The sequence below is a fragment of the Bos taurus genome, chromosome 8 (genome assembly GCF_002263795.3).
Source record: "Bos taurus isolate L1 Dominette 01449 registration number 42190680 breed Hereford chromosome 8, ARS-UCD2.0, whole genome shotgun sequence".
NCBI lineage: Eukaryota > Metazoa > Chordata > Mammalia > Artiodactyla > Bovidae > Bos > Bos taurus.
In genome coordinates, this window is record NC_037335.1 from 39,351,712 (window position 1) to 39,379,323 (window position 27,612).

General features: G+C 37.2%; 1 protein-coding gene and 1 pseudogene across 3 annotated transcripts; one reads left to right on the forward strand and one right to left on the reverse strand.

Moving 5' to 3' along the window:
- On the forward strand, nt 1–11,225 carry INSL6 (insulin like 6). 2 transcript variants are annotated; one of them, NM_001077521.2, is made up of 2 exons: nt 1–356; nt 10,816–11,225. In NM_001077521.2, the coding sequence occupies exons 1-2, from the start codon at nt 83–85 to the stop codon at nt 11,157–11,159; spliced, it is 618 nt and encodes a 205-aa protein (NP_001070989.1). In that variant the 5' UTR covers nt 1–82; the 3' UTR covers nt 11,160–11,225. The 2 variants fall into 2 exon arrangements, with proteins under 2 accessions (NP_001070989.1, XP_059745264.1); XM_059889281.1 differs by having other exon boundaries at nt 128–356; nt 10,836–11,220.
- Nucleotides 9,642–27,518, reverse strand: LOC132346030 (26S proteasome regulatory subunit 10B-like; annotated as a pseudogene). Its single transcript, XR_009495740.1, has one exon. The product of XR_009495740.1 is annotated as a 26S proteasome regulatory subunit 10B-like (transcript).
- Nucleotides 27,519–27,612: the final 94 nt, after the last annotated feature.

A 27,612-nucleotide genomic window follows, 5' to 3' on the forward strand; every position in this document is an offset into this window, starting at 1 on the left:
GAAGATCAGAAGACTGTCCACGTGCACAGTCGTGCAGGACGGCAGTTAGAGCGCGCGGCGGACCTGGCTTGGGGACCCAGGGATGCCGCGGTTCCTCTATCTGTGTCTCGGGCTCCTGCTGGTTCGAGTCTCCCGTGAGCTGAACGACATTAGCAGAGCCAGGAGATTGTGCGGCCAGCATCTACTGCATGAGATAGTAAAACTCTGTGGCGATGTTAACTGGAGCCACGTTGAGAAGGAAAAGCCTTTCACACAGCTGCTTTCCCAGGCCTCAGAAAAGGTTGAAAGCTTCATTCCTGACCGGTCAGAAAGCTCCCAAACCACTTTTCCGGTCTGGAGGAGAGCAACAAACCCAGGTGAAAATCTAAACCAAAGGCATGTTTGTTCATCTTTGTACATTTCTTATTCTCGAATTCGCTCTGCCAGCCATTTAACTTCAGGAAGTGGAATTTGTGCCTAATATACATACACACGGAGAATGCAATGGCACCCCACTCCAGTACTCTTGCCTGGAAAATCCCATGGACGGAGGAGCCTGGTGGGCTGCAGTCCATGGGGTCGCGAAGAGTTGGACACAACTGAGCGACTTCACTTTCACTTTTCACTTTCATGTATTGGAGAAGGAAATGGCAACCCACTCCAGTGTTCTTGCCTGGAGAATCCTAGGGACGGGGGAGCCTGGTGGGCTGCCGTCTATGGGGTCGCACAGAGTCGGACACAACTGAAGCGACTTAGCAGCAGCAGCATACATACACAATCTCTGTGAAGCTTTTTTTTTTTTTTTTTTTAATTTAACTTCAGGGAAAGAAATGCACAAATGTAAAGTCTACAAAGTTGTATAAGTTTCCCAACTTTCCCTTCTTGCCGTGCCCTTGTCACCTGGCAATCTCTATTTTGTCCTTTAACGCCTAATTATAGGTATCACCTTCCCTGGGAACTTGTGGCTCAAACGGTAAAGAATCTCCTGCCGTGCAGGAACCACAGGTTCAATCCCTGAGTGGGGAAGATCCCCTGGAGAAGGGAGTGGCAACCCACTCCAATATTCTTGGCTGGAGAATTCCATGGACAGAGGAGCCTAGTGGGCTACAGTCCATGAGGTTGCAAAGAGTCAGATACGACTGAAGCTACTTGGCACACACACACAGGAATGTATGTTTTATATGAAATGCCCAGCAGAGGGCCAAGCATAGAGTATATGCTTAAGGTATATTGAATTTATACAAAATGCTTTTAAGCAGTCTTTAGGAAGAACATGCAGAAGGCAATGGCACCCCACTCCAGTACTCTTGCCTGGAAAATCCCATGGATGGAGGAGTCTGGTAGGCTGCAGTCCATGGGGTCGCTAAGAGTCGGACACGACTTCACTTTCACTTTCTGTTTTTACATTTTGTGGCTAATGCATTTTAGTCCCAATACATTTGCTGTTTTAAAAGAAAGTGCTCTTTATTTGTAAACAGTTGCCTAGAGTGTATAGTTTAAGTCACTGCCTTTTACAACAATTCAGTTGTTCTAATTTGGGCAAATTTTGTGAAAGTCAAGATTCTGAAATTAAAGGAAGGAGTAGACTATCATATCAAAAGAGAGACCCTAACATAGATGAGTAAAACAAACTAAAACATTGCCTAGCACTTTGTGAGCACTTACTCTTTTTTATTGTTTTGAAGTATAGTTGGTTTACAATATTAGTCTCTGTTGTACAACTGCTAATTCAAAATTTCTATAGATTATATTACATTTAAAGTTATAAAATATTAGCTGTATTCTGTATTCTTTTTTAATGAATGAATAAAACCTATAAATTATTGATGCTAGGGGAATAAAAACTTTTTTATTGAAGTATAAGTTGATTTACAACATTGTATTAGTTTCAGATGTACAGCAAAGTGACTCTGAGTCCATCCATGTTGCTGCAGATGACATCATTTCATTCTTTTTTATGGATGAGTAATATTCCATTGCATATATATATATATATATATATATATATACACACACACACACACACACACACACACACCCCACATCTTCTTTACCCATTTGTCTCTCAGTGGACACTTAAGTTGCTTGCATGTAAATAATGCTGCTATGAGCATTATAATGCTGCTATGAGCATTGGAGTGCATGTATATTTTCAAATTAGATTTTATTTTTTCCAGATACATACCCAGGAGTTGGATTGTTGGAACATATGGTAATTCTATTTTTAATTTTTTAAGGACCCTCTATACTGTTCTTCATAGTGGTTGCACCAACTTATATTCCTACCAACAGCATAGAAAGATTCCCTTTTCTCCACACCCTCTCCAGCATTTATTATTTGTAGACTTTTTGATGATTGACATTATGTGAGGTGATAGCTCATTGTAGTTTTGATTTCCATTTCTCTATTAGTGATGTTGAGCACATTTTCATATGCCCATTGGCCATCTGTGTATCTTCTTTGGAGAAATATTTAGTTCTGCCCAATTTTTTATTATTTTTTTAATTGAGCTATATGAGCTGTTTGTGTAATTTGGAAATTAAGTCCTTGTTGGTTGCATTATTTGAAAATATTTTCTCCCATTCTGTAGGTTGTCTTTTCATTTTGTTTATGGTTTCCTTTGCTCTGCAAAAGCTTATAAGTTCAATTAGAGCTCCTTTGCTTATTTTTGGTGTTATTTCTATTGCTTTGGGAGACTGACCTAAGAAACCATTGGTATGATTTATGTCAGAATGTTTTGCCTATTGTCTCTACAAGTTTTATGGTGTTATGTCTTATATTTAAGTCTTTAAGCCATTTTTAGTTTATTTTTGTGTATAGTGTAAGAGAGTGTTACCTTCATTGATTTACATGGGGCTATCCAGTCTGCCAACACCACTTCCTGAAGAGACTATCTTTTCTCTGCTGTATATTCTTGTCTCTCCTGTTGAAGATCTGTTGACCATTGGTGTTGGGTTTATTTCTGGTCTCTCTATTCTGTTCTGTTGATCCATAAGTCTGTTTTTTGTGTCAGTACCACACTTTTTTGATAGCTATAGCTTTGTAGTATTGTCTGATGTCTGGAAGGGTTATGCCTTCAGCTTTGTTTTTTTTCCTTTAGGATTGCTTTGTCTATTCTGGGTCTTTTGTGATTCCATATAAATTTTAGGACTATTTGTCTAGTTCTGTTAAAAATGTCATGGGTCATTTGGTAGGAATTGCATTAAATCTGTAGATTTCTTCAAACCCAAGAGCACAGCCTATCTTCTTATTGCTTTGAATCATCTTCAGTTTCCTTTATTAACGTTTTATAATTCTGAGGTTATAGGTCTTTCACCTCCTTGGTTAGGTTTATTCCTAGGTATTTTTTAAATGTGATTTTAAAGGGGATTTTTTTTTAACCTTCTGATAGTTCATTGTTAGTGTAAAGAAATGCAACAGATTTCTGTATATTAATATTGTAACCTGCTACCTTGCTGAATTTATCAGTTCTAGTAGTTTTTGTGTGGAGTCTTTAGGGTTTCTATGTAGAGTATCATGTAAAGACAGAAACAATAGAAAACATCAGACTGAATCTTGATCATTTTCTATCATCAAAACCACCTACATATAAATTCATTTTATCCTGTTCTTGTAATGAAGGAATTATCTCTCACCAAACTCTCAGTTGTACTTCAGTTTAGCTGATATTCACACTTTTATGTGTATATGAATCACCTCAGGAATGCTATTAATATACAGATTCTGATTCAGTAGGTCTGGGGTGGAGCCTGAGTTTACTTTTTACAAGCTCCCAGGTAATGCCGATTCCGTTAGTTGAATAATGCTTTCTGAGTAACAAGGGACTAGTTCAGTTTTCTGTTTCTTCTTTATTCTTTCCTCTCACAAGTGCAAGGTGGACTTCCCCTTTTACTTCATGCTTGGTGGGCGTTCCTCTCACATCAAATGCTGTGCTCTCGTTACCTATACCATAGTCAAAATTTTACCTTCAGACATCCAAGCTTGAGTTTGTGATTAAGAATGAGTTTGGAATCCTTTTTCTTGACCAAGCAATAATAAGTCCTTGGTGACCCAGTGGCTAAGATTCCATGCTCCCAGTGCAGGGGGCCTGGGTTCGAACCCTGGTCAGGGAACTAGACCCCACATGCCACAACTAAGACCTGGCACAGCCAAATAAATAAAATATTTTAAAATCAACTTTAAAACTTGTAGCTGGTTAATCACTCCTTTATTTCATGTGTTATTCACAATACCCCAAAGGAGTAAATGTCATTAATTCAGTGAGGAGAGATCTGCAATGAAAGAAGATTTGTAGGAAATGGAAATATATCTGATCATATTTCAGGATTGTCGTACACATTAAACATGTTACTATGGGGACTATATAAAGGACAGTTTGTAAAAGTGGAAATATGTGGCAATGAAACATGGTTTTTTTAAAATATATGGAAGAAGAAAATGAATTTAGGTTATCAATATGAATTTGTATTAGATTTTAAAGAATTCTTAATCTGTAAGGAAAGATAGACTGTAATCTATTAATTTCCAGTGACTAATTTATTAATAGAAGTTGAAGAGAGGCATGTATTTCCAAAAGAGAATTCCAACATAGAATATATAATTATGTCATTTCTTTTGCATGTGAATGTTGCTGAAAAGTTGATTACTTTTTATTTAGTTTATACAAGCAGAATATATTTCTATGTTAGGCCAAATCAATTATCAATAATTTTAATCTTCTGATAATTTCTTTGAGTCTGACACAGGAAATGACAGTTTGGTACACTGATATTCAAAAATGCCTTCTTCAGAGCTACTCAGACATAAGTTGAATTTCAGATTGTGCACTTCTTGTTAATGAATTCCGAATGTATGGACCATTTTGCCACAACCTATTTCAGAGTGTGGCAGCGTGGAACTAATGTCATATTTCTAAATTCTGAGTATGGTGCTGCCTAACTCTTAGTGCTAGGTGAAATTATTGAAGTTTCATTACCAGTATTTCATAATCCATACCCCTATTCCAGTTAGATAGGCTGTAGTCCCTTATTCCTGGTCTTCATCCATCTGTTCTTGTTTTTTACTAGTATATGAGAATTCCTATGTTCTTATATCCATGCCAAGAATTAAAATTATATAATTTTTAACATTTTCCAGTGTGATAGACATGAAATAAAATCTCATTTAACTTGTTCTGGATTTGAGTACCTCATCATATGCATATTAGCCTTTGGGGTTCCTTTTTTTTTTGAAAACTTCCTATTTTTCAGAAATTTTATTTCTATATTTTGCCCACTTTTGTCAAAGTTGTCATCTTCCAGTTAATTTGTAAGACTCATTCAAAATCTAGATACAGTAATAGTTATAGGTTTTAGATAATGCAAATATGCCATCCTATTCTGCCATCTATCTACTGGTGTTATTAGATAGTCTTAATTTTTATGCCATTAGACAATAAGTGTTTCACCTTATTGTTCGTCCTTTTGAATGTTTTGGAGGTCCTTTTTTGTTTCTCTATTTGTTTTATAGTTTTACTTTTCTTGTTAGGTCCTTAATTCTTCTGGGGCCCATTTTTGGTTCTGTTCTGGCTAGGAATACTGTCTTTTCTCAAAGTCTTACTTTTCTGTACATGAGGAAGTATTTTTCTGAATACCATCTACTGAACAGTCATTTTTTCCCCACTGATTGTAGAGCCACTTTTATTGTTTATTAAGTTTGTCTGAGATTCTTATTTAACTGGTCTTTTTGTTTGGCTTTGTATTATTACTACACTGTTTCAGCCAACTTTTTCACTCTCCTCTTTCACCTGCATCAAAAGACTCTTTAGTTCCTCTTTGGTTTCTGTCACTAGGGTGGTATGATCTGCATATCTGAGGTTATTGATATTACTCCCGGCAATCTTGATTCCAGCTTGTGATTCATCCAGTCTGGCATTTCACATGATGTACTCTACATACAAGTTAATAAGAAAGATGACAGTATATAGCCTTGACATACTCCTTTCTCAATTTTGGACCAGTGTGTTGTTCCATGTCCAGTTCTAACTGTTGTTTCTTGACCTGCATATAGGATTTTCAGGAGACAGGAAAGGTGGTCTGGTATTCCCATCTCTTTAAGAATTTTCCACAGTTTGTTGTGATCCACACAGTCAAAGGCTTTAGCATAGTCAGTGAGGCAGAAGTAGATGCTATTCTGGAATTCTCTTGCTTTTTCTGTGATCCAGTGGATATTGGCAATTTGATCTCTGGTTCCTCTCACTTTTGTAAATCCAGCTTGTACATCTGGAAGTTCTCAGTTCATGTACTGCTGAAACCTAACTTGAAGGATTTTGAGCATTAACTTGCTAGCATATGAAATGAGTATAGTTGTGCAGTAGTTTGAGCATTCTTTGGCATTGCCTTTCTTTGGGATTGGAATGAAAACTGACCTTTTCAGTCCTGTGACCACTGCTGAGTTTTCAAATTTGCTGGCATATTGAGTGCAACACTTTAACAGCATCATCTTTTAGATTTGAAATAGCTCAGCTGGAATTCTATCACCTCCACTAACTTTGTTAGTAGTAATGCTTCCTAAGGCCCACTTGAGTTCACACTCCAGGATGTCTGACTCCAGGTGAGTGATCACACCATCATGGTTATCCAGGTCATTAAGACCTTTTTTATGCATTTCTTGCCATCTCTTCTTAATCTTGCCTGCTTCTGTTAGGTCCTTACCATTTCTGTCCTTTATTCCCATCTTTACATGAAATGTTCCCTGATATCTCTAATTTTCTTCAAGAGATCTCTAGTCTTTCCCATTCTTCTGTTTTCCTCTATTTCTTTGCATTGTTGACTAAGAAGTCTTTCTTACCTCTCCCTGCTATTCTTTGGAACTCTGCATTCAGTTGGGTATATCTTTCCCTTTCTCCTTTTCACTTCTCATCTTTTCCCAGATATTTGTAAGGCCTTCTCAGACAACCACTTTGCCTTCTTGCATTTCTTTTTCTTGGGGATGGTTTTGACCTGTACAATGTTATGAAGCTCCATCCATAGTTCTTCAAGCATGCTGTCTATCAGATCTAATCCCTTGAATCTATTTGTCGCTTCTACTGTATAATCATAAGAGATTTGATTTAGGTTGTACCTGAATGGCCTAGTGGTGTTTCTTACTTCCTTCAAGTCTGAATTTTGCAATTCAGCTCATGATCTGAGCCACAGTCAGCTCTAGGTCTTGTTTTTGCTGACTGTGTAGTGCTTCTCCATCTTCAGCTGCAAAGAATATAATCAATCCAATTTCGGTACTGACCATCTGGTGATGTCCATGTGTAGAGTCCTCTTTTATGTTGTTGGAAGAGGATGTTTGCAATGGCCAGTGCATTCTCTTGGCAAAACTCTGTTAGCCTTTGCCCTGCTTCATTTTGTACTCCCAAGGCCAAATTTGCCTGTTACTCCAGGTATCTCTTGACTTCCTACTTTTGCATCCCAGTGTCCTATTATGAAAGGACATCTTTTTAGGTGTGAATTCTAGAAGGTCTTGTAGGTTTTCATAGAACTGGTTGACTTCAGCTTCTTCAGCAATTGGTTGGGGCATAGACTTGGATGACTGGGATGTTGAGTGGTTTGCCTTGGAAACCAACTGAGATCATTCTGTTGTTTTTGAGATTGCAGCCAAGTACTGCATTTCAGACTCTTTTGTTCACTATGAGAGCTCCATTTCTTCTGAGGGATTCTTGCCCACAGTAGTAGATGTAATAGTTATCTGAATTAAATTCGTCCAGTCCAGTCCATTTTAACTGATTCCCAAAATGTCGATGTTCACTCTTGCCATTTCCTGTTTGACCACGTCCAATTTACCTTGATTCATGGACCTAACATCCCAGGTTCCTATGCAATATTGTTCTTTACAGTATCAGACTTTACTTTCACCATCAGACACATCCACAACTAGGTGTTGTTTCCATTTTGGCTCAGCCTTTTCATTCTTTCTGGAGTTATTTCTCCTCTCTTCTCCAGTAGCATATTGGACATTTGGGGCGGCGGAGGTGGGGGTGGGGGGGGCGGGTCATCCTTCAGTTTCATATCTTTTTGCCTTTTCATACTGTTCATGGGGTTCTCAATGCAAGAATACTGGTTTCCCATTCCCTTCTCCAGTGGACTACATTTTGTCAGAACTCTCTACCTTGACCTGTCCGTCTTAGATGGCCCTGCACAGCACGGCTCATAGTTTCATTGAGTTAGACAAGGCTGTGATCCATTTTATCATTTTGGCTAGTTTTCTGTGATTGTGGTTTTCATTCTGGTGGCTGTGGAACTGAAGATCTTGTTTCATCTGTCTGCCCTCTCATGGATGAATCTAAGAGGCTTGTGCAAGCTTTCTGATGGGAGGGACTGCTGTGGGGAAAACTGGGTCTTGCTCTGGTGGGCAGGGCCATCCTCAATAAATCTTTAGTCCAATTTTCTGCTGATTGGTGGGGCTATGCTCCCTCCTTGTAGTTTGGCCTGAAGCTCCCAGTCCTGGAGTCTGCAGGCTCTATGGTAGGGCTATAGGCTCTATAGTAGGGCTAATGGCGACCTGCTGCAATAGGACTTATGAGCATGCTGTGCCTCCCAGGACTACTGCTGCCAGTGGCCCCTGGCCCTGCAGAAGGCCACTGTCGACCCATGTCTCCACCAGAGACTCCCAAACATTCACAGGCAAGTCCTGCTCATGTCTCTTGTGGGGCCACTGCTCCTTTCTCCTGGGTCCTGGTGCACACAAGGTTTTTTTTGTGCCCTCCAAGAGTCTCTGTTTCCCCAGTTTAGTCGAAGTTCTATAATCAAATCCCACAGACCTTAAAAGTCAGATTTGCTAGGATTCTCAGTCCCTTTGCCAGATCCCCAGGTTGGGAAGTCTGATGTGGGGCCTAGAACCTTGGCATCAGTGTGAGAACTTCTTTGGTACAGTTGTTCTCCAGTGTGTGGGTCACCCACCTGGAGGTTCTATGGTAGGGCTAATGGTGACCTCCTCCAGGAGGACTTAGGTCACACACTGTGCCTCCCAGGACTGCTGCTGCCAGTGCCCGTCCCTGCAGCCGGCCATTGCTGACCCACGTCTTTGCAGGAGACCTTCAAACCCACACAGGCAGCTCTGGCTCAGTCTCTTGTGGGGGTCATTGCTCCTTTCCCCTCTTTTCTATTTATACTTAACTCTCTTTGTGATCTGATCCAGTCTTATGGCTCAAAAAATTATCTATATACCTGACTCATAAATTTCTTCAAGCAAAATTTTTTCTTCCATTCTGATTAATCCCATGGGATTTTCCAGGCAAGAGTACTGGAGTGGGTTGCCATTTCCTTCTACAGGGGATCTTCCCAACCCAGGAATAGAACCCAGGTCTCCTGCATTGCAGGCAGATGCTTTACCATCTGAGCCACCAGGGAAACCCAGTTTCAACAAGAGGAAATCTTATTGAGCAAACTTATTTTTCACAGGGCATGGATTGTGGGCCACTGTGGTAGATGGTTTCTTTGGGGTCAGTTGCCAACCTCCTGTCTGTTTCTTTGGGGTCAGGTGCCAACCTCCTGTCTTTGAACTGCAGATTTAGGATGCAGTCCTAAATGGTTCAGAACATGACTCAACAGCAGTGGCTAGAGGCAATATATCCCTCAAAAGGAACTGTAGATGGGCAAGGGCAATGATGGAAATTCAACAAGCCTCCAATTAATTACCTTCTGGTGTTATTTTAATTTCTTATAAGTAATACTGAGTAAGAGCAGTGTAACATTAACAATTCACTGAGCATATCACACTTCTCCATTTCTTTATATTTCAACAGAATGGCTTCTACTAATCACTTAGTTATAAAATATGCGTAAAAAAACAAGTAACTCAATTACAAATGGGCAAAAATTTGAATATACATTTCTACAAGGAGGATATACAATAAGGACATGAAAAATACTCAACATCATTAGTTGCAAGGTCATTACAAATCAAAATGATAATGGGATTCCACTTCACATCCATTAGGATGGCTACCATCAAAAAATGGAAAACATAAAATGTTGGCCAAGATGTATAGCAACTGGAAGCCTAGTATACCAGTGGTGGGATTGTAAAATGGTGTAGCCACTGTGGAAAACTGGCAGTTCCTAAAAAAAGGTAAACAAATTTACCATACAATCCAGCAGTTCTACTCCTAGGTATATACCCAAGAGAACTGAAAATGTGTTCACACAAAAACGTATGTGGATGTTCTGAGCAGTGTTATTCTTAATAGTTAAAAAGTAGAAAGAACCCACATATTTATCAACTGGGTAAATAAAATGTGATATATCCATACAATGGAAAATTATTCATCCATAAAAAGAATAAAGTACTGGCAGACATGCTGCAACATGATTGAACCTCGAAAATATGCTCAGTGAAAAAAACCAGACACAAATGACCATATATGGTTATGTTTTAGGCAGATCTGTAGAAATATAAAGTAGATTAGTAGGTACCAGGGGCTGAAAGAAGAGGAAAATGGGAGTGACTCCTAATCGGGGGAGGTTTCTTTTGGGGATGATAGAAATGTTCTGGAATCAGGTAGTGGTGATGTTTGTGCAACCTTGTGAATATACTAATTGTATATTTAAAATGCTTAATTTTATGGCATATGAATTATAGCTCAAAAAATGTTTTCTGAATAAAAGTGTACAAAGGTTTCTAGGCCTTTTTATAGGAAAACATTACAACTGTTTTACTTAAACATATACATTGCTTTTGAATAACCATTTTACTAGTTAAAATGTGATTACTTGTGTTTCAGAATTAGCTGGCTTTAGTGTTACAGCATTATGATTAAATTTTCAGCTAAGATTTTAATAAAGGATTTATTTCTTGCCTCTCAACAGTCCCTACTTCTGCCTCTCAGGAAGAAGCAATAAACAATATGAAGATGCAGTCACTGCCTGAGTATCAGTATAAAAAGGCCAACTTGCCTTTTAAGACAAGACAAGAGGAATCTTCCTCATCACAAGATATCAGTCCATATATTCATGAGATTATAGAATTTCAGAAGAAAAATACAAACAAAATCAAAACCTTAAGCAATTTGTTTTGGGGGAATCATCCCCAAAGAAAACGCAGAGGATACTCAGAAAAATGTTGTCAGAAGGGATGTACAAAAGAAGAACTTATTATTGCATGCCTTCCATATATTGATTATGAAAACTTAAGGAAGCATCAGCAGTTGTGACTGAGATATACTAACCATCATGAGACTTACACTAACTTAATAAAAAGCTTAATATATTTTACTTATTATTTTTTTGGTGATTGTCCTTGTAGTTTCTCTGCTGTGACCAACATCTAGATGTATTTGTAAGCACTTAGCAATACTTTGTGGTGGTAATACGACTTAGTATTTTCTTTGGTGCTCTGTTTTTCATATATTTTTATATTTGAAGATATTACTGGAGGTGGCATGATCTATGCAGACATCTAACGATTACCTGTTTATTCTTATTTATGGTTTTGAAACTCTCTTAAGTAGCATTTAAATGGATTATGGAGTGTTCTGCATTCCATGTGTATGATATACTGACTGGTGCCCATTACTATTAGGCTCACTCTAGTATGCCAGTTGGAGAAGGCAATGGCACCCCACTCCAGTACTCTTGCCTGGAAAATCCCATGGACGGAGGAGCCTGGTGCGCTGGAGTCCATGGGGTCGCAAAGAGTTGGACACGACTGAGCGACCTCACTTTCACTTTTCACTTTCATGCACTGGAGAAGGAAATGGCAACCCACTCCAGTGTTCTTGCCTGGAGAATCCCAGGGACGGGAGCCTGGTGGGCTGCTTTCTATGGGGTCACACAGAGTTGGACACGACTGAAGCAATGCAGCAGCAGCAGCAGTATGCCAGTACATCTGTCCTACTGACTTAAATTAGCTAACCAACTACCCGTAGTAGCTCTTACACATTTTTAGTAGGTACAGTTTTAATTCTTTGTATAGTAACTGGTAAGTCTTTTCACAGTTTCTATTGAGGACATAGTTCAGTGACTTTCTTGAGGTTGTAATCTCTCTCCAAGATCCCCTGTCTTTGCTTTGAAGGTACTGATACAATGTGAAGTCTTATTCAGGCTTGGTCAGAATAGAGTGCAGTGTCGGCATCACCTGGGAACGTGTTAGAAATGCAGTTCTAAGGTCCTCTCCCAGACCTACTGAATTAGAACTCTGGGTATGGGGCTCATTGGTCTGCATTTTTACAGGCCTTCTGAGTCATTCTTAAGTAGGTTAAAGGTTGACAATCACTGTTAATATTCACAGTATGAATATTGTAGAAATTCTGTTTATGTGCTTGCATATCTTAACTCAATATAGGTACTATAGCACTAAGTTTTTGGTATGTTTTTCCACTTTATGTCCACATGGGAAAATCTTTTAATGCTACAAATTAGAGCAAAGCTTATACAAAGAATCCAAAGTGAAATTCCTATTTTCTGCCATTAATTAGGGGGTAAGTATAATTTGCAATATTTTTCTAGTTTCTTTCCCAAATATGCACTGTAATGTTCTTTTCAATTAAAATTTTAAATTCCTATTTGGCTCTGTTATTTTTTAGAACCAAAGCTCTTTTCCACGTGTATCTGTTATATTCATTTACAGTGCATTAATAGATACAATTTTTTAACCAGTTCTAGGGTACAGCATTCACTTTAATTTTTAGTCACTTGTTTTGATATAAAATGATAGATTATATCATATCATGGTTGAGTGATACAGTAAGTTGGCTGGGTGTTTGATGAAACTGCTCCATTGAGAGTTGCCTTGTAAGCCAAAATACAGTGATACACTTGAACTAGTTTGAAGAAGTGTAGGTCTGTACTTGTAGTTTAAGAATAAAAATGGAGTTTTATTAGCTTCCTAACATATATATCCAAAGTGTCAATTAGAAAATTATGAGATTTACCAAGTATGTTATCTGCCTAGCTATATACTTACCTACACACTTTAGTAATTTTTATGCTAGGGTATATTTAATTAGCTTCTTAGCTTAGTGCCTGTCTGTTAATATCTGTAATTGTATTAACAATGATTTTGTTAGATAGAACACTCATATTTTCCTTATGGACTCCTTAGAGCAATCCTGAAGTAGGAAAAAAATTAATGAAAGCTGAGGTACCTTAATATTATGCAGCCTCTTGAGGCTTCTTCATGTTGTTACTTGCTAGTTAGGGGTAGAGCTAGACCAAGATTTTAATCCTAGCATCTTGTTCAATGTTCCTGATGTCAAGATCATGAGCAGAAATTATCCATATGTTTTGTCTGGAGTTCATTTATTTGGCCCCTACTTTGTTTTGTTTGCATCTGTGTTGGTTAATAACTGTCCTATTTCTAAACACTTGGTAAGAATGTATATTCTGCTATATGTACATGCTGCTGTTTGTGGAGTAGTTCATAAACGTCAGTTAGTTGAAGTTGGTTGATTGTGTTGTTCTCAGAGTTCTATATCTTTACTGATCTTGCTGTTTTTTCTGTCAGAGAAAAGTACTGAAATATCTATAATTTTGCACTTGTCTATTTGTTCTTTTAGCTCATTTATCTTCCTGTATTTAAAAATTACTACATGCATGTTGTATCTATCTTCTACTGAATTAATAGTTTATTATGTCTCCCTTTATCACTGGTAATATTCCTGATACTAATATAGCAACTTCAGCTTTCTTATGATTAGTGTTTCCATCATATATTATTTTTTACCTTTTTATTCTTAACCTCTTTTCATCTTTATATTTAAAATTGGTTCCTTGTAAACAGCATGTAGTTGGTTCTTGCTTTTTCATTGAGTTTGACAATATATGCCTTTTATTTGGAAGTTTAGATCATTGATTAATGTAATTATCAATATGGTATGGATTTAATTAGCCATATGGTTTGGATTTAAATCTATACTTCTGCTATTATCCTATGTGATTTCTGTTCCTTTTTCACCTTGCGTTCTGTTGGGTTGAAATCTTTTAAAATTTCATTTTATCTTGTTGGTTACTTTGCTATTTCTTAAAATTTGATACAATATGCATCTTTATTACAGATTCCTTCAAATATTTTATCACTTCACATGCAGTTTAAGACCTTTTCAACACAATACTTCCATTTACCCCTCCTGTCTTTTCTGCTATTTGTGTTTATATATTTAATTTCTATATCTGTTATAAACTATACATTTTTATTTAACTTCTGTTATAAGCTATACATTTTTACTTTATTTTCAAGTATTTTTAATTCACACAATTTTAATGAGATTATTGCTATTGCATACATTTTCAACTGATTTTTATGTTAAACCAGTGTCATGTAGCTGTCAAAACCATGTAGTCCAATTTAAGCTCAGCTTCTTAAAATTAGCCACTTCTGATTGTTTTCATAAAGTCTTTCTACACTACAAACTCATATCAGCATGAATTGTAAACATACCTGCATCAGTGCAAACATTTCTCAGGTCTGCTCTGTTAAAGCTCTCTGAAAGCTTCACAAGTACTTCTAAATAATCTATTTTATCATGGTACCTTCATAGATTTTCAGTATATCTAATATTGCTTATAAATATATATTTAATTTACCTGGAGACAGCAAAACAGGATTCACTGTGCTCGTTTTTAGCCATGATCATTTTAACTCTGTGCAGAGTATCATATCCATCCATTTGAGTAACTCCATTAAAGTCCTCTGAACCTATCAGGTGAAGTACTTTCACAAAGCTAATACTCACAATGACATCTGTTTTATTCATAAAAATGATGCATGGCTGATAATCTCTGGCATACTGAAACAGTTCTCTGATCAAATGAGCACTTTCACCAATGTACTTGTCTATAGCAGAGCTATATACATTTAGAAAATTGTAGTCCAGCTGGCTAACAGCTCTTGCTATTAGTGTTTTCCCTGTAACTGGCTGTTCATACAACAGCCTTTTAGCCATACTACCATTACAATGGAATAATTCTAGGTTTGTAGGAGGTAGTTCTTTCACCTCTATCAATTTGATAATCTGATAACAGCCCAGTCTCAGAAAAAAGGATTATCTGTGTCCATGAAACATGCTATAAAACAGTGGATCTTGGCAAATGTGTATTCATGTGCAAAGCAGCTCTTGTTCCTGGCTTCAGCTTACTTTTTTCAGGCTACAAGGACAACTCAAAACATATCTTGATCCATTTATAGCTTTAACAGTGAATTTTTGAATCAATATCTTAAGTACTTTACCCACAATCTTTCTACATTTGCGTGACTCGAAGTCCTTCAGATAATTTTCAGACTTCTCATTACTGATTGGTGGTGGTGGTGGTTTAGTCACTAAGTCGTGTCTGACTCTTGCGACCTCAAGGACTGTAGCCTGCCAGGTCCCTCTGTCCATGGGATTCGCCAGGCAAGAATACAGGAGTGGGTTGCCATTTCCTTCTCTAGGGGATCTTCCAGACCCAGGGATCGAACCCAGGTCTCCTGCACTGCAAGCAGTTTCTTTCCCAAGTAAGCTATGAGGGAAGCACACTGATTGGTAAGGTCTTTTATCCTTAATGGTTTAAGATAGCTATTGTCTTGTGTTCCAGCACTTTTTTGCATGTGATAGTCTTGAAGTTTATTATCTCTGTGGTCTACCATGATGAGATGCCATCACTCATAAGGAATGCCAAGAATGGCCATGGCCAATGAGGTGGGGAACAAGGTGGGATGAAGAGGGGAGCAGCACTGGAAGGTGGGGGCCAGATGATCCTGCCCATTTCAATTTTGTATTCTCCCTCACATTCATCATCTATTAGTCTTTCTTCCTTTATTGTCGTGTCAAGTTACCATGTTGTACATAACTGTGTCTGATTATCTTCCTTTATTACAAATAGCTGAGAAAAGAGAAGTGAAGGCAAACAAGAAAAGGAAACATATACTCAACTGAATGCAGAGTTCCAGAGAATAGCATGGAGAGATAAAGCCTTCTTAAGTGAACAATGCAAGGAAACAGAGGAAAATAACAGACTGGGAAAGACTAGAGATCATTTCAAGAAAACTAGGATAAGAAAGCTGTGGTACATATACACAATGGAGTATTACTCAGCCATTAAAAAGAATACATTTGAATCAGTTCTAATGAGGTGGATGAAACTGAAGCCTATTATACAGAGTGAAGTAAGCCAGAAAGAAAAACACCAATACAGTATACTAATGCATATATATGGAATTTAGAAAGATGCTAACAATAACCCTGTGTACGAGACAGCAAAAGAGACACTGATGTATAGAACAGTCTTATGGACTCTGTTGCAGAGGGAGAGGGTGGGAAGATTTGGGAGAATTGCATTGAAACATGTATAATATCATGTATGAAATGAGTTGCCAGTCCAGGTTCGATGCACGATACTGGATGCTTGGGGCTAGTGCACTGGGACGACCCAGAGGGATAGTATGGGGAGGGAGGAGGGAGGAGGGTTCAGGATGGGGAACACATATACCTGTGGCAGATTCATTTTGATATTTGGCAAAACTAATACAATTTGTAAAGTTTAAAAATAAAATAAAAAGAAAACTAGAGATACCAAACGAATATTTCATACAAAGATACAATAAAGGACAGAAATGGCAAGGACCTAACAGAAGCAGAAGAGATTAAGAAGAGGTGGCAAGAATACACACAAGAACTGTACAAAAAAAAAAATCTTAATGACCCAGATGATAGTGTGGTCACTCACCTAGAGCCAGACATCCTGGAACATGAAGTCAAGTGGGCCTTAAAAAAGAAGCACTACAAACAAAGCTAGTGGAGGTGACAGAATTCCAGCTGAGCTATTTCAAATCCTAAAAGATGATACTGTTATTTGGAAAACTCAGCAGTGGCCACAGGACTGGAAAAGGTCAGTTTTCATTCCAATCCCAAAGAAAGGCAATGGCAAAGAAGATTCAAATTACCGTACAATTGTACTCATTTCACATGCTAGCAAATTAATGCTCAAAATTCTTCAAGCTAGGCTTCGGCAGTACCTGAACCAAGAACTACCAGATGTACAAGCTGGATTTACAAAAGTGAGAGGAACCAGAGATCAAATTGCCAACATCTGTTGGATCATAGAAAAAGCAAGAGAATTCCAGAATAGCATCTACTTCTGCCTCACTGACTATGCTAAAGCTTTTGACTGTGTGGATCACAACAAACTGGAAAATTCTTAAAGAGATGGGAATACCAGACCACTTTACCTGTCTCCTAAGAAACCTGTATGCAGGTCAAGAAGCAAATCAGAATTGGACATGGAACAACAGACTGGTTCAAAGTTGGGAAAGGAGTACAACAAGGCGGTATATCATCACACTTATTTAACTTATATGCACAGTTCATCATGTGAAATGCCAGGCTGGACAAATCATAAGTTGGAATCAAGGTTGCTGGGACAGAAAACAACCTCAGATATGCAGATACTACCACCCTAATGGCAGCTAGCAAAGAGGAACTAAAAAGCCTCTTGATGAAGTTGAAAGAGAAGAGTGAAAAAACTGGCTTTAAAACTCAATGTTCAACAAACTAGGGTCATGACATCCGGTCCCACCACTTCATAGCAAATAGACGGTGATAAAGTGGCAACAGTGGCAGATTTTACTTTCCAGGCTCCAAAACCACTGCAGATGGTGGCTGCAGCCATGAAATTAAGACACTTGCTCCTTGGAAGAAAAGCTATGACAAACCTAGACAGAATAGTAAAAAGCAGAAACATCACTTGGCCGACAAAGGTCCGGATAGTCAAAGCTATGGTTTTTCCAGTAGGCATGTGCAGATATGAGAGTTGGACCATAAAGAAGGCTTGGCCCAAAGAATTTCTGCTTTTGAATTGTGGTGTTGGAGAAGATTCTTGAGATTTCCTTGGACAGTAACAAGATCAAACCAGTCAATCCGAAAGGAAATCAACCTTGAATATTCATTGGAAGCACTGATGCTGATGCTGCAATAAATAATTTAGCCACCTGATGCAAAGAGCAGACTCATTGGAAAAGGCCCTGATACTGGGAAAGACTGAAAGCAAAAGAGAAGGGGGTGGTAGAGGATGAGATTGTTAGATAGCATCACTGACTCTATGAACATGAGTTTGAGCAAACTCTGGAGATAGTGAAGGACAGGGAAGCCTGGTGTGCTGCAGTCCAAGGGGTTGCAAAGAGTCAGACATGACTTAGCAAGTGAACAACATTATTTCTTGAAGTGGACTACTCTGTCTTTCCTTGCTCAGTCTTCATCCTCAGTCTAACCTTTAAATGTTAAGATTGTCTCAGGTCCTGATCCTCTACTCGCTGTCTTTATCTAACACTTCCTTAGTTAGCTTAACTATATCCATTATTTTAAATGACTGCCTGTGTAACATTTCTGGGCTTTCCTTCTACTTCGATATCTATTAGGCATCTCAGATTTAACATCTCCAAAGTGGAATTCTGGTTTAAACTCCTTCCATCTAGTTGTTCTTCTCTTACCCTTTCCATCCAAACCACAATAGCATACCGACTTCTTTCCATTTCTGTCCCCATCTCTCTAGTCCAAGCTGCAACATACTTTGAGGGAATGAATGGCGATTAAACCAGTTAGGCAGTGTTTCCAGCACTGGAGCCTACAGGATGTTATCTTGGTACTCTAGACCCAAGCAAAATACTTGTCTCCCCCAAGAGTTCTGATAGATGAACATTCCCTGATATTTCCAACACCAGTTTTTATTACCCCAGGGAGAGCCACAGCCATCCCTGCTTTCCCAGACCACTAATGAACAACAGATCAGCAGGTAGGTCTGGCCTAGGCGCCTATGAAGTCACTGCTTTTGCCCTGCATTCTGGTGAACATGAAACCTTGTGTTCGCCCTCCTGGCAGCTGCTGCACCTGCTCCTTCCTATTCAGCTCACAGTCATATTGTACCTTCCCAAGTTTTTTTTTTTTTTTAAGTTCATTTACTTTCAATTTTCTCTCATCATCTAGCAAATTCATTATCATCACTTACCTTGTTCTTTCTACAAAAACACTTGTTTTCTACATTTTATCACACTGTTGTGCACTTGTAGGGTTTTTTTTTGTTTGTTTGTTTGTCTGTTTTGAGGGACAGAAAGTGACAGTCCAACTAAAAATATGTTCAAATAATTTTCACTGGAAACTGAAATGATTTTGTCATCTTGCCATCTGAGAAATATCACTGAAGAAAGCTTATCTAGTTTATTGCTGCTTTATATGTATGCTGCCAAAGCTGTGAAAGGCAGCATAGTGAAGCAATTATAAACTCTGGCAAACTCCTGGAGTCAGACTGCCTAAATTCAAACTCTAACATCCCTTCTTTCTCCACTTTCTAAATTTATTGTATCTTGCTAAATGTCAGTGTCTACATATTTAAAGCAAAAAAAATAATAGTGTCTACCTCATAGAGTTGTGTGGATAAAATGAGATAACTACCTAAGAGGATACTGAAAGTGAAATGAAGTGAAGTGTTAGTTGCTCAGTTGTGTCAGACTCTGCATCCTCATGGACTGTAGCCTGCTAGGCTCCTCCATCCATGGAATTCTCCAGGTAAGAATACTCGAGTGGGTAGCCATTTCCTTCTCCAGGGGATCTTCCCAATCCAGGGATTGAACCGGGGTCTCCTGCATTGCAGGCAGATTCTTTACCATCTGAGCCACCAGGGAAGCCCTACCTGTACCCTAAATACAGTCTACAGATTTAATGTAATACCATTCAAAATCCTTATGATTTTTTTCCCAGAAATATAAAACCCATTCTAAACCTCATATGCAGTTTCAAGGGACACCAAATAGCCAAAACAATTTTTACAAAGAACAACAAAATTGGAAGTCTCTCACTTCATGACTGCAGAACTTAAAATAAAAGCTACAGTAATAAGAACAATGTGATACTGGCATAAAGACAAACATATAAACTAATAGCATGTAACAGAGAACTCAGAAATAAACTCTCACGTATACAGTCAAACACATTTCAACAAAGGTATCCCAAAGTCATCCGGTAGAAGAAAGATACTCTCTTCAAAAAGTGGTGCTGGAAAAACTAGAAATCTACATGCCAAAAAAAAAAAAATATATATATATATATATATATGGATACTATCTTTCAACATATAGAAAAATTATGGATCAAAGACCTAAATATTAAGAGTTAAAGGCATAAAACACTTAAGAATTTTTTTCCCAGTGTTTTCTTCTGACAATGGATTTGGCAATGATTTCTGGAATATGACACTGAAAGTAAAAGTAGATAAACTGGAAAATATAAAAATTTTAAACTTTTGTGCATAAGAGGATACAATGAACAGAATAAAATGGCAATCCACAGAATGGGAATAATATCTAAAATTATATATGTGATAAAGGGTTAATATCCAGAATATAGAAAGAACTTCTACAACTAAAAACATGAACCCAATCTTAATTAAAATGGACAAAGGACTTAAATAGACATTTCTCCAAAGATGAAAAAATGACCAGTAAAATTACGTATTAAAAGATACTTAAGATCATGAGGTAGATGAAACTGGAGCCTATTATACTGAGTGATGTAAGTCAGGAAGAAAAACAATACCGTATATTAATGCATATATATGCAATTTAGAAAGATGGTAATGATGACCTGCAAGACAGAAGAGACACAGATGTAAAGAACAGACTTTTGGATTCTGTGGGAGAAGGCAAAGGTAGGAAGATTTGAGAGAATAGCATTGAAACATGTATATTACCATATGTGAGACAGATGACCAGTCCAAGTTCAATGCATGTAACAGGGCACTCAAAGCCAGTGCACTGGGACAACCCAGAGGGATGGGATGGGGAGGGAGGTAGGAGGGGGGTTCAGGACAGGGGGACACATGTACACTCGTAGCTGATTCATGTCAATGTATGGCAGAAACTACCAGAATATTATAATTGGCCTCCAATTAAAATAAATCATTAAAAAAAAGATCATTAACCATTAGTGAAATGCAAATGAAAACCACATTAAATAACATCACAACCATTACAATGGATATCACAGAATGTAAAAAGCTGTAGCATTTTTCAAAGACTAATGCTTTGACTTCTAGGTAAATTTCATAGAATAGATATGATCTTCATTTGCTGGTGTTAGTTTCTTTACTATTTCTGTATAGAAATTCTGGCTTTATTTTTTTTTTCAATATTTTATTTTTACTATTTATTTTGGCTGTTCAGTTCAGTCGCTCAGTCTTGCCCGACTCTTTGCAACCCCATGAACTGCAGCACACCAGGCTTCCCTGTCCACCACCAACTCCCAGAGCTTACTCAAACTCATGTCCATTGAGTCAGTGATGCCATCCAACCATCTCATCCTCTGTCATCCCTTTCTCTTCCCACCTTCAATCTTTCCCAGCATCAGGGTCTTTTCCAATGAGTCAGTTCTTTGCATCAGGTGACCAAAGGATTGGAGTTTCAGCTTCAGCATCAGTCCTTCCAATGAATATTCAGGACTGATTTCCTTTAGTATGGACTGGTTGGATCTCCTTGCAGTCCAAGGGACTCTCAGGTGTCTTCTCCAACACCACAGTTCAAAAGCATCAATTCTTCGGTGCTCAGCTTTCTTTACGGTCCAACTCTCACATCCGTACATGAATACTGGAAAAACCATAGCTTTGACTAGACAGACTTTTGTCAGCAGAGTAATATCTCTGCTTTTTTAAATGCTGTCTAGGCCAGTCATAGCTTTTCTTCCAAGGAGCAAGTGTCTTTTAATTTCATGGCTGCAGTCACCATCTGCAGTGATTTTGGAGCCTAAGAAAATAAAGACTGTCACTGTTTCCATTGTTTCCCCATCTATTTGTCATGAAGTGATGGGACCAGATGCCATGATCTTAGTTTTCTGAATGTTGAGGTTTTTTTTATTTTGGCTGTACCAGGTCTTAGTTGCAGCATGTGGGATCTCTAGTTCCCTGACTATGGATCAATCCTAGGTCCCGTGCATTGGGAGCAGAGTCTTAGCCACTGGAGCACCAGGGAAGTCCCTATTCTGCCTTTAATATACAGTAATATGCCATGGTTTTAATATCTTTGTTATTATCTCCTTTTATGATCAAGAAGAAAAACTGCTAATACACTGCATATCATTAAGATACCCTAAGTTTTTTGAGACAATTATATCTTAACTGATTTATTGTGAAATGTAAAATCAAAGACAACAAAATGGTTCTCATGGAGGTACTCCATTGAAGAAGCCTCGATTTTTCCATCTATGAAGGAAAACCTTTAAATTCTAGAGAGATTAAAATTAGGTGACTTTACCAACTAATTTTTCTTAGTTCAGATACACTATTTAGTATATTTTGGAGAAGGACATGGCAACCCACTCCAGTACTCTTGCTTAGAGAATTCCGTGGACAGAGGAGACTGGTGGGCTGCTGTCCATGGCGTTGGACAGAGTCGGACACGACTGAAGCAACTTAGCATGCATGCATGCATGCATGCTTAAAGATCCAATACACTCAGTGTTCTCACACTGACATATCTTCCCTTTCTAACTGAAGTCATTTCTCAGGTAGTACTGGTTTGGCCCATGTCTACATGAGTACACTTAAGAGCAGTGTTTCTCAACATTCTTTGCATTATCCCTAATATCTACAAAGAACTTTTTAGTCATTTTCTCCTAGTCTCTTCCACCATGAGAATTTTATATTACTGCCTATCTACTTATGTACTGTATTTCTGTGCTTTATACATTAAAAAATAAGTTTTTTTTTTTTTTTTTGTCACTGTTCACCCCTGAGAGTTGGTATCAATTCTGCTGAAAAAGCATGCTCTAAAGAGAAGTTTATATATGAAACTCCAACTCTCATATTAGGCCCAAGCCCAAGAAATTCTTTCTATGGATCCTTTATATTTGGGGCCACACCAAACTAGATTCTCTAAAACCATCATGATTAGGGCTGGTATCTGAAAGTTGCAGCAGAACTGAAAGTTTAAATCTCTTGGTTTTGTCTGTATGTTTATTTAACAGGGAATTATAAGATGAAATACCATCAGGATTGACCCTCACAGAAGATTACTCATGTCTTATATATCCATAACTATACCCATAACTGCACTATCTACTCTTCTTTATTCTCAACACATGAATGGGATTTAGGATTTTATCAAGAGGTGATGTCTTCATTACTGCAACCATTAATTTGAATTATCTGATGCAAATTTAAAGTCGCAGGGAGCCTGCATGTGTCAGTATTGGTGAGTGTATATGTAGGAAGGTCTGAAGGGGTATACAATATGGACATGATCTTTTATTTTTTAAGTTTAGAAAAGAAAAATGACTGTACTAAGAATCTGAAAATTAAGTGCCCACGTTGGAGCAGCTGTAAAAAAATGGCCTAGATAACTACTAGAGCCATAATACTTTGGCATTTGACTGAGCTATCCATCCTCTAACCTTTGTCAACTACAAACTGGCACTTGCCATCTACTTCTACAAAGACTAAATCATTGTGCTGCTGCAGCTGCTTATTTTCAACACCCCTTAAAGGAGTTTAGGATGGAGAGCAGAAATGAGGCACACTGTGCTGGGGGAAAAAATGGCAGGACAGGTCTTCAGATAGATATTTTGGGGAGCAGATTTTATAAGCCCAATTCTTGAATCTCCTATCTAGGAAAGCACTAAAATCCTTCATGATGTCAACTGTTCATGACTAGCAGAAACTTTCTTAAAAATAAAAGAAAAAAGTGCTTGATCTGCATGTATCCCCCTTCACCAAAATCACATATATACTGACCCTCTTCCCCCCTGCCTCTTTGGAACAGTTTCTTAGAGCTGTCCGAGATGCTGCTTCCTGGGTCCTCATTTTGCCCCAAACAAAATTTAACTCATAACTCTCACATTGTGCAGTTTTTTTAAAAGTCAACACCTTCTACATTTATTATAGTAACCCTAAAATAAGAGAAATTCAAGATGTTAGAAAAAATTCCCATTAAATGCAAGTTTGAGATCTGACAGAATCTAGAAATCTCCTTTCCCCCTCACCACATACATTGTTCTTTAGGTCTCAGATTTCCAAATCATTATTAGGAAAAAGATTGTCCTCTACAGTAATCTCAGTTTTTGGAGTTTTATTCCTCTATAATAGTAATTTAGGAAGTAAATGGGGCCACCTTAAGGAATTATAATGATATACTCAGGGTTTAGAATTCAACGTTTCTCAAAGTCCTTCAATAAAAAGGTAAGATTTTGTCTCAAATTTTTAAATCACCAATACCCTTACTATATTATCAAGAATTCCTATTCAGTAAGTTACATTATAATGTTACAAAACTAATAACAGAAAGAAAAAGAACTGGTACCAGGGGATTCATGCTGTACTCAAACTTACTGATAGAAAAAAGTATTTAAAACATTTTTTTAAAGAAGGAAAGAAAGAAAACAATATTCTGGCAGAATTTGTGGGAAATAGTGACTATTTTTGTTTTTAAAATGCTTTGTGAACAGCAGATAATAATTTCTGCCATTCAACAGAAACTACATTAGATTTGTCATTTAGATCTTGGCCACCTGCAGCTTGCACTCATAACCTGGGTTATGAAGATTAAAAGTATTTTAATCAGTATTGTTGCAGAATTCAGTTACTTGTTATTAAGAGTCAAGATTCTGCAAACAACTTTCTTTTCCTTCTTCTCCAACCAAAATTAATCCAAAAACTTGAACGTTACTAAGGACATAAAATAAATTTTGTTCTTATATAATTAAAATTTGGGATAGTTATAAAGGTTTACAGCAATCTTCAACAAATTATGCAGAAGAATAAAGTATAGTGTATTTCAAGTTGTTGAAGTTAAAAAAATTTCAAGTATTTAAATAATTGTTAAGTTTGTGTGTTTAGGTTTGTATTTCTCATTTCTATTTTCTATAGTGTCTATGATTTTTTTGCTCTCTAATGTTTTTAGTTTCAGTTAATAAAGTCCAACTCACAAGCTTGTACTCAATACTACTAGAAAACTCTATGCTTTGAGATTCACATTTTTCTAAGAGTTTGAAATACTCAAACTTTTTCATTAAAAATACTACCTACTTAATTATCTCTTTGTGTGTGAGAAGCACCTAAACATTTTCAACTATGTTCTTGGAAGGATAACTGATAAAACTTTCTGTTGCATACTTTCATTTGTGTCTTCAGTATACTTGTATCTGATAATGTCTTATCATCTGCAATGTCTTATCATCTGCAACTAATAAGTTCTTATCCAGCTGCCTCTACAATGTCCTGCTATGTGCCTTTTCCTTACCACCTTGCACCATTTATTAATGCTATTTACCTGTAGTCAGACCTAAATGCTATGCTACTTTCTGTTCACATTGCTCAGAGGTGACATGCTTGACCTCAATAAACAGCATCTATTAAGAGTTCTTCCTGGTACAGTTATTAAAAACATAATTGTTCACAAAATTTAATGCTATGGATAACTAGAACAGGGACTCCTAGAACTCTTTTAATGATTTCATCAATCTATTACAGTTCAAAATAAGATGTTAAACAATTTGCTAAGCAAAGAAAGGCATTATAATGGAAAATGCTCATTAAAAACTTTAAGAAACATTAATGTTGATTGATGTTTCATTTAGAGATAAGGCTTTTCCTTATAAATTTGTAAGGCTGGAAGAGAAAAATATTTAGGCCCTGTACTATGCAATAACATCTGGCATAAACACAACAGAAATTATTAATATTTTAACCTAAGATGAACATACTGTAATAAAGTGAAACAAAATTGGTAATTTAGAAAATATTTTAATATTTAGGTATGTAATGTGATGCTGAAGAAGCTGAAGTTGAATGGTTCTATGAAGACCTATAAAACCTTTTAGATCTAACACCCAAAAAAGATGTCCTTTTCATTATAGGGGACTGGAATGCAAAAGTAGGAAGTCAAGAAACACCTGGAGTAACAGGCAAATTTGGCCTTGGAGTACAGAATGAAGCAAAGGCTAATAGAGTTTTGCCAAGAGAACGTACTTGTAATAGCAAACACCCTCTTCCAACAACACAAGAGAAGACTCTACACATGGACATCACCAGATGGTCAACATGGAAATCAGACTGATTATATTCTATGCAGCCAAAGATGGAGAAGCTCTATACAGTCAGCAAAAACAAGACTGGGAGCTGATTGTGGCTCAGATCATGAACTCCTTATTGACAAATTCAGACTTAATATGAAGAAAGTAGGGAAAACCACTAGACCATTCAGGTATGACCTAAATCAAATCCCTTACGATTATACAGTGGAAGTGAGAAATAGATTTAAGGGACTAGATCTGATAGAGTGCCTGATGAACTATGGATGGAGGTTTGTGACACTGTACAGGAGACAGGGATCAAGACCATCCCCATGGAAAAGAAAGGCAAAAAAGCAAAATGGCTGTTTGAGGAGGCCTTACAAATAGCTGTGAAAAGAAGAGACAAGAAAAACAAAGGAGAAAAGGAAAGATATACGCATCTGAATGCAGAGTTCCAAAGAACAGCAAGGAGAGATAAGAAAGCCTTCTTCAGGGATCAATGCAAAGAAATAGAGGAAAACAATAGAATGGGAAAGACTATAGAGATCTCTTCAAGAAAATTAGAGATACCAAGGGAAATTTTCATGCAAAGATGGGCTTAATAAAGGACAGAAACGGTATGGACCTAATAGAAGCAGACGATATTAAGAAGAGGTGGCAAGAATACACAGAAGAACTGTACAAAAAAGATCTTCATGACCCAGATAATCACGATGGTGTGATCACTCACTTCTGAATTATTGATTAAATCAGTATTTCAATTTTGTAGGAACATGCAAAAGGCACAACGATGAAAATAATACCGTCTCAATCTGACATCATGCCGCCCCAAAATGAGTCCCTATGTATAGAACTGCAGTATCCTCTAATGTCCATAACAAAATTGTTTAAATAAAATTAAATATCAAGTTATGGTTGTGATAAAAATTTCACTTGATTTTAAAGCAGAAGTCTTGGGTTATAAGAAAGCACTCTTCCATAGCAAATTATAGTGCTACCGGCAGCATACATAAATAACATGAAAAAGTGACTGTTTCCCAAAGTAGGTAGCCATGGATATAGGGGATTATTTACATAAAGATTGTGTAACTAAAAATACTGGAATATTTACAGAATCACAGATTTTAAAGAAAATCTGTACCCTCATTTCTGAAGAATATTAATTTGAAGAAGCTGTCTGGCATTAACTGGTACAATACTTACTTACCTGTGTCTTATGCACAATCAACTAAACAGCGGCAAGTTTACTTTCCTTTTATATAAGGTCGGAATCAAAATTTAAAACATCATAAACACTCAATGAACAATAATTCTTTTGAAAACTTAGAATTTTACAATAAAGCAGTCATTCCATCTAAAAACTTTAGATATATGGAATTTTCTCCTAAAACTAAAAACTGAAGCATTAAAAGAAAAACTATTTTAAAAGAAATCTAGTTAACATTCTTATTTTTATAAACAAAATGTTATCAACTTCTAAGAATCTACTTCAGGTACCTAAGTTTTAGTACAAAAATCTGAAATCAAACATATATGATATGCTATTTTTGACTTGAAAAGTAGCAGAACGGAAGATCTCTTAAGTGCATTAACATTACATATACAGATCCTGGAGGAGTCTTTTTACAAATTAAATACAAATTAT

What these genes read in the sequence shown, in the direction of transcription:
- INSL6 (NM_001077521.2), top strand. Translation starts at nt 83, where the DNA reads ATGCCGCGGTTCCTCTATCTGTGTCTCGGGCTCCTGCTGGTTCGAGTC. An exon ending in GAGGAGAGCAACAAACCCAG is followed by an intron (nt 357 to 10,815) that starts GTGAAAATCTAA and finishes GCCTCTCAACAG; the next exon opens with TCCCTACTTCTGCCTCTCAG.